The sequence below is a fragment of the Rhopalosiphum maidis genome, chromosome 1, assembly GCF_003676215.2.
Source record: "Rhopalosiphum maidis isolate BTI-1 chromosome 1, ASM367621v3, whole genome shotgun sequence".
In the NCBI taxonomy this organism is placed as follows: domain Eukaryota; kingdom Metazoa; phylum Arthropoda; class Insecta; order Hemiptera; family Aphididae; genus Rhopalosiphum; species Rhopalosiphum maidis.
The window spans coordinates 75,275,708-75,284,359 of record NC_040877.1 but is presented as its reverse complement, the minus strand read 5'-3'; the positions used below and the strand labels follow the sequence as shown (position 1 = coordinate 75,284,359).

The 8,652-nt window shown below is 26.6% G+C and overlaps 1 protein-coding gene across 1 annotated transcript; it reads left to right on the top strand.

The window, feature by feature from the left end:
- The first annotated feature begins 293 nt into the window (after positions 1 to 293).
- LOC113560657 lies at positions 294 to 8,652 on the top strand. The gene is made up of 7 exons (XM_026966667.1): positions 294 to 461; positions 545 to 688; positions 4,394 to 4,448; positions 5,063 to 5,187; positions 5,841 to 5,973; positions 6,536 to 6,885; positions 8,299 to 8,652. Exons 2-7 carry the CDS (start codon positions 614 to 616, stop codon positions 8,413 to 8,415), a joined length of 855 nt encoding a protein of 284 aa, XP_026822468.1. The 5' UTR covers positions 294 to 461; positions 545 to 613; the 3' UTR covers positions 8,416 to 8,652.

Sequence of the window (8,652 nt, the reverse complement as noted above, 5' to 3'; positions counted from 1 at the left end):
AATTATATTTAATTAATAAAAAAATTGTTAAGTTCAGTTGTTACATAATTGTAAATTTTTAAGAAAACTGTAATGACCGAAAAAGGAACGACCGCTTTAAAATTTTGAGAGTTCGAGACGAGCTTTAGGTTACTTAGAGCTGACTGTATACATAAGTATATAATACACATATTAGATTGCACATAATATACCGTCGCACACATCAAATTCGTTTTATCTTTGATGGAAGGCGCGCGATGTGTAATATGTATTATATAAATATACGTATACTTATAGTGCACCCGCTCAGTAGTCGCGTATTCGTCACACCAGCGGTAGCTCCATGTTTAAAATTGTATAACATATATTAGGTACCTATATATTATATTGTCTTGATCCATTTGTAAAATCGAGATGTCGCCGTAGGACCGCTCATCAAGGACCCTAAGAATATCGTCGTAGGCATAATATATACGACTTAGGTACCTATGCCTATTTTTATCGACACGATACAAAATTACAAAACGACAGTATATTTTTATTGAAATGTAATTATATTATACAGTAATTGTGCAGCCTCAGACGTCAGTATTAGTGTGATCGATTCGTCCCGCTACAGCGGACCATCACGACCATGACGTCCGCCAAATGTTTTCTGGGCTGCACCAACGTCCGGTACGGTGCCCGGATAATTTCAATATTGGACTTTGTAAGTATATTATATTTATGTATTCTACATGTAAACGGTTTATAATTTACGTCCGTTTTTTAAATTTATTTTTTTATTATTTTTCATATTCAGAACGACAGATTTTCGGTTTTTACATTGAAACAGTAAAATTAATATTTCTCGACACGCGAAGGTATAGATTTCCTACTCGACACTACGACTTAGGACACGAATAAATAATATGTTCGGCACAAACACTTTTATGTATAATATAATGTCAATGAGTCAATGAACATAATATATCGCAATGAGCATTTAAATTGGATTTATTTATTCACTTGTATAGAGATTTTATCCAAAAGGATAATGATTTATTTTATTTAAAAAAATAAGAACATGGTTTCACATAATTCTACAATTTTAGAATACCAAAAACAATTAATTAAATTTTAACCGTTAATATTTACCTATCGTAGTTACGTAATTAAGTGCAGCTCTTCTGTAACGCACATGACGAATCGTTATATAATACGAATACATTGATCGTAATCGTAGAATTTGAATGAACATCCAATTGAATATTCCATGAAGTGCTTTTACACTATAAAATATAAATGAAAGTGTATTGTTTAAAAATCAAAGGTTTTGATAATCGTATATTAATATAGGTATCATAATTTTTATTATTGTCATATGTGCACCATCTCAATGATTTAAAAATAAATTTTGTTCCCTATTAATTTATTTAATACCTATATATTTTTATCTAATTATTAGTAAGGATTTGCCATTATGAATATTTTTAATCAATCTTCTCGAAATTTTTCCAATAAACATACCTTTTTATTCTATCATATAGAGACTCCACTATAGAAAAAATAAATCGAATTGTAAGACGATCCAAAACGTTAGGAGAGAGATAAAAGTATGTTTTTTATTTCAACTCTACATTATTTATACCTAATTAAGCTCCTGAATAATTAATTTTATTATTTGGATTAAAAAAAAAAAAAATGTTTTTGCATTTAATACAACTATTTTTGTTAATAATGACAATAAAAATTTATTTACGAGATTTTAATTTTAGTAGTATTCTGTCGCATAAAACACGAAATATTATTGTATATTATAATGCTATACAATTGTCTACACATTTTGTACAATAATATTTTTAATTTTATTAGTGTTATAGGTACTAATAAGTAATAACTACTAAATAAACAATAGGTAAATACACTGTATACTCTTCATTTCTCATGTATTAGTGGTAATAATTAATAATATCTAACATGAATTAAACATATGTAAAGATAGTTATTTATTTTATGGATTTATATAAGTAGAGCCGTAGAGGTATCTATAGCTATACCTACCTAATCACTTATTATTATTATAATATACCTAAGCATTACATATGTATGTATAATTCAATTATAACTCGTTTTCTAAATTTATAAGTTTTATTTTAATTTTTCGAGTACCTTTTGGCTATTTCATCAATTAACTAATGAGTAATGATTGTAGGTACAATAGCTACGTAGAATACATTATTTTAGTGTTATTAAAACAATAAAATTATAGTATTAACACTCTTAACTATATTATACCTATGGCAATAATACAACTATAATATTATAAATGATAATACTTTAAAAACGTCACTATGTTATATAGCTTTATACATATAACACTCAATTTATAAGTGGTTAACATTAAAAGGTTAACCAAATTTCTTTAAACAACAAACGATATGTTTTTAATATTTTTATTTGACATAAAAATTTGAAATAAAAAAAAATTTCTCAAACTTTAATGGCGCTTTACTAAATGCCTTTGGAAAACTTATAACCTATTTACTATCACGAACTTATTTAAACATCAATTTTTAATCTAAATACAAATTAAATATCATGAGACACGTGATTGTATTATAGAAAAAAGAAAATTGTGCGAGGTGATAGAGTTTACAAAATAAAAATGAATGGACATTTTCATTTTTATTTTGTAAACTCTATCACCTCGCACTAACGAATCAAAATTATACGATTTGCTGAAAACATACTTAAATACTAAATAAATTATTTATACATCAGGTTAGTTGAAAATTCCACGCATATACGACATTCACGCCATGCCCACTCAATATTGAGAGTATAATATTATAATACCATAAATACATATGTGCAATATTATATCAACTGAAAAAAGGGTGTAAAAGTGTAAACAATATAAAAAAATATATCAATTTATATAGGTATATATTTTTATATCTTGTAACTAATTTTATTATTTAAATGTTTACATGATATAACCATATAATAGTATTATATAGCGCCTGTTTACTGGTATTATTTTCTATGACAATAGTATTGCATACAGAATAGCCGAGATAATAATATTACATTGAAAGCATAAAACGGCGTTCCAATCAATACAGCATATTATATAACACTAATTATATAAGTTGTACGGATTAAACGATAATCGTACATAAGCTTATTAACTACACGGGTACTTAGACATATTTGAAACAGTATAATTTCCGTGTTATATGTCATATTTTGCTGTCGCAAATGATATATTCATTTCAAGTTCTATACTTTACACTTTCCACTATACAAAATATTAATATGTTATAATCTTTAAAATTAAATACATCGTTAAAAACCAAAGATTATTTTAATTCATGTTGGAACGCGTCTATTCATTTGTTTTTTCTAATCACAATTCGATTTCCATACAATTTGTTAATAGGATACGTATTTAAAGTAGATAATGTACTATATGTGTCAGGAACGCAGTCTGGATTTTTTTTATAATTTCACACCAAGCATCACGATTCTACGGGTAGTTGAGTATAGGTATTTAAAATACTTCTGAGTGGGAGAGACATTTTCAAAATTTCACGCGTTGAAATGTCGTGTACGACCAATCATTTTGCATCGAAACTATTTAACCAGTGTCCAGTTCAACTTATCATTGTTGTATATATCGATTTCTGCTTTGTGATAAACATATTTTAATTATCAATAGTATATTAGTGTATAATATATATTACCAAAACAAATCTGGGACCCAATTAACGTAATATCTAAGATAATCTGAGGAGGAATAACCCCCAAATTAATGATTTTATTATTTTGTTAAGAAGTCATCACAACCGCATGTTATGTGATGTCTCCGTCTTACATACATACAACATAGAAAATTTGCATTCAGCAAAATCCATTTTATGTTGTTAACTTTAATACTTGAATAAACGTACCTATCATTAAACTTAAAGGTAATAATACTATCTAAAACATCACGAAGGCTTTTATTGATATTTTTATTTTAAAGTGAGTTATGAGAATTTTAATATTATAATATTTTACATAGCTATAACTTATTTAAAAATTAAAATATCAATAAAAGCCTACGTAATATTCCGACAATATTTTAACTTTTAAGTTATTGGTGATAGATAAATTCACTTTAACATTAAACTATTGAAGCTAACAACATAACATGGATTCTATTGAACGAAAATTAGTTATGTTATACGCATAATGTATGTAAGACAGAGACAACACATGCGGGTGTGATGTCCTCTTAATATTATAATTTACTAATACAGTTTATTATTACCTATTATTGTTTGTGTACACAAGCGCAATACGAGAATGATAACGTTTATTTTAATAACATCATATAATCTATGATAAATATATTTTAAAATAATAATTGTTATTTTTTATTTTCCAGTGGATTGGTGTGCTACTTTTGATAAAATGCCTCGTGTTGTTAAATCCATTCTACGGTAAGTGCATGGTATAACGGTTATCAATTTACACATCATTATTATTTATTGTACTAATTTCGGTCTTAAACGCTTTCGTTTTCTATCTATTTAAAGTACTTATAAATTATATATTATTAATTGATGCATGGCTGATATGCATTCGATATAAGTACATACAAATATTGATTTAAATATTTCAATTTTAACTTAATTAACACTAAGTTATTCACTTTGTCACTGTTAATTATTAAAATAATAGATAATATATTAATATTATAATTTACAATAATTATGTGTACATCATATACAACTAAGGTAATGAGGTTACTCTGGTAGCTTATGATTAAAAATAATTCACTGTATAATACTTATCCTATTTTCTATCCAGATCATAAATTTGTATTACACTATTTTAAATACAAATGTTCTAAAACACAATTAATATAAAAAGAGATTATCTATAGAATAAAAATAGAAATTAATTAATTATTTACACATACAAATATACAAATATAATATAGTTGATTCGTAAAATAAGGAGATTCTTAAAATTAAATCAATTTTTTATAAAATTGTGTATAAATTAAAGAATAATCAATATATTATGTTTACTAATATGTATTGTTTTTCAGATGACTTTTACTATTACAACTCACGCACAGAACAAATATTATACGATTTTACCATATTCAGTTATTTGTTTCTAATATCTGTGTTCCTTAACGTGAATTATTATCTGAAAGAATCAACGTATGACGTAAGTAAATTTGTAATTTGTACAATAATTTTGTACATCAAATGTTAATTAATTTTAATTTACACTCAAAATATGACGTAGATGATTATCTGGGATTATGTGCATGATTATAATTATTACTATTTTTATTTATTTAAAATTGTTGAGAGGATTCTTTCTATACCTAAATTAATAAAGTCCCTGCCTCAAAAATCTGTATATCAGTCAATAATGTTATCTCTCTACTTACGCTACTTGTATATTATATTACATATATACATATATTTATTATAATGGCTGTATCCTGATTCCTGGTAGCATAAAAGGAGCTATATGACAACAATCAACAAATCATAACGGATAACAAAAAATAAACACTGATAAAAATTAATCCTGAGGTAAACTAATTAGTTTCGTCTAATAATTAGAAACATCTATGATTAAAAACCATATGGTTTTGTCATTGTAAAAATAAATTAGTGTTTACAAGAATAATATTGTCATGAAACTAACAGTTAATTTAGATACCTACCAAATTTAGTAATTTTGTAATAAAAACATATTCGCGAGATCCGTTTTCGTAGACATAACATTTAGAATTTTTTATTTATTTCTAATCTTCTAATAAATTCAGATTGTATTATTAAAAATTATATTATTAATAATTGTTTTAGCACAAAATTCATAAAATCTATCAGTGGTTAGCGATCAACACGATATTCCTGTCGTTTCATATACTGGCTGTTACTTACATCACGATCAAAAATTACTATCCCATCATACTTTATTATTCAATACCAATATGCAGTAAGTATATAATAATAGTAATAATAATAATATTATGAATTTTATAATATGACGTACAATATCACTGTAGATATCCACTCTTTAGTCAAAGGGCACCACTTTTAAAGTCGTAATTGTATTTCATTAAATCGGTGTTACTTAACAAAACGATACAATTTTTTCAATTTGTTATCAATAGAAAAGAAATATATCTAAAAGGTATAATACCATTCACGCGATACAGATTTAGATAGAAATATATTAATGTGAACAAGAAGCAATAAGAATTAGTAATTATTCATATGTGTCGACATAGGCATTGACATGTTCAATATTTGACAAAAAGTATTTTTTTCAAAGGAATGAACAATAATAGTTATAAACAGATATACTATAAACACTCATATTCATAATAATGATACTAATAAATAGTTTTAAAAGTATTAACTCGAAATACAGCACAATGCCCATCTTACCCAACCATGTGATAACGATATATATATTATACATAGGTACCATTATTAAAATGTAATAGTTTATTTTAAGTTTTAATCACTATAATCACCTGCTTAAATCCATATAGTCATCCACCTGTGCCAGATATACGTGGTAAAAAGTTTTTACGACGACGAACTGCTCGTAATTTCGAGATCGTTACCCACGGCGTCATCGGCTGTCGCGCGCCAAAGCAATGTGGCGGTCGTAAATCAAAACTCGTCCAATGGTTCCGTAAACGTTACGCTTAGCGCTCCGTCTGCACCAAACCCGATTTACCAAGCACAGAGCGCACCACCACCACCACTACAAGAGCAACAGGAAGCTGGATGGGCACGCTGCAACGGTGCAACGCTTCCAATTCCGGTGGCGACCCCTATCTACCCTCAACTGCATCACGGTCAAAGTGGGCACAATGGCATCGAACAACACTTTCAAGTAAGACACAACACCGAAATCACTATATCGAAAGAAATCGTTGTTATAATATTATGTAGCTTAACCAATAAAATATTGTTATCATTGATTATTTTTATATTATTTAAGTTGTGTATATAAATTGACAATCCCAAAATTTTGACGTATCCTAGGTGGTAGGTACATATATTATATATATGTCCTTTATGTATATTCAAATGTTTAAGGGTGATATTTGAAATATTTCAAATACATTTTGTATTTTGATTTGAAGGTTAAAAACGATTATAATATGGTTGTAGTAAATTGCACCAAAACTTATCCAAAATATAAACAACATGTGTAATTTGTACAAAAATAAAAATATCTTATTTGAACCATTCCAGAAAGTAAAAATATGAATTATAATTTACACCAAATTCGAATCGATTATTTTTTCGATAGTAGTATAGTACGTACACGTTTTGATTATTTAGTATAATATATTAATATATTGAGATATTATGTGAATCTAATAACACAAAATGTTCCATTTTAATTTTTGGAGTACTTATTTTATTAACCAGCTATTTCACCGTTCTACGTTACGTTAATATTAATTTAAAATCTACCTAATAACAGTAATATATATATATATATAGCAAAACATGGATTAAAAGTCTTAGAGATAGAGTGACAGATAAAAGAAAAAATTAATTTTTATATTTATAATTATTAAATCTATATTAATGTTAATATTATTCAAATATAAAATAATTTGAAGTTATCTTAGTTTGTAAGATAACATACATTAAGTGCATTGCATGCATAATATTATATTTTGTATAGTAAGTGATCAATAATGCGCGTGAATGCAGAGTGATGTAATGGAGGAACGGGAGATGTTCCTAAATTATTATTCCATCATTTAAATCAATAATAATAATTAATTTAATATGTTGTTTTATTTTGTATTTTGATCGATAAAATACAATCCGTATTTTGTGTTTAGTTGACAAAACCATGTTTGCTAGTTTGTTTTCCATCATTGCTATAACATATATGTACTTATTTTTTTTTTAATGCTGAAAATATAGGGTATCGATTTACTCAATTCGTTTGTTATCGGAATTATTACCAATGAAATTCGATCGGTTGCTAATTAAGGTTTATTTAAAATGAACAGTGACATCTAACACAATGTAAATCAATAAGTGACTGGTAAAAATAAAAAACAACATGCATAGCTGCGGTCTAGTCAATATCGATCAATAATCCAAACCAATTTTTTTTTTCGGAAAATTGATCGGACGATAAAAATAATATTGATTAAAATTCCTTAACAATGATTACGACGCTTAATGATTGAAAATTATAATAATAACATTTAGATTTCGTAAAAACGTATTCGGCAATTACGAGTATGATTTAATGTTGATATTTTTTTAATTTCAGAATTCGATGCAAATGCAAGCTGGGCCCTCTTCTGTAGAGGTACAATACCCCCAAGAATATTATAACCTTCCAGCGTACTTACCGCCTTACGATCAACGCTCCGTGAGAAAAATGTAGATGGTCCAAAGCACAAAATTATATAATATATATGTATTTTATACGTTTAGCGTAATCGATGGACGATGATACACTTTTCCGATATTACATATTATTATACTATAAGAGATCGTGTAATATCATATAAGTAATATTGTGTTCATTTGAAAATACGAATCATTATGAGACTGTACTGTTTATTTTTTTTGGAATATTATACTATATATAATACACTATAACTCATACTCACTATATAAA

Bases quoted from the DNA above. Each gene is read 5' to 3' on its own strand.
- LOC113560657 (XM_026966667.1), top strand. From the start codon at position 614: ATGACGTCCGCCAAATGTTTTCTGGGCTGCACCAACGTCCGGTACGGT. The intron at 5,974-6,535 runs GTAAGTATATAA...AAATCCATATAG, and splicing joins TTATTCAATACCAATATGCA to TCATCCACCTGTGCCAGATA. The intron at 6,886-8,298 runs GTAAGACACAAC...TTTTAATTTCAG, and splicing joins GCATCGAACAACACTTTCAA to AATTCGATGCAAATGCAAGC.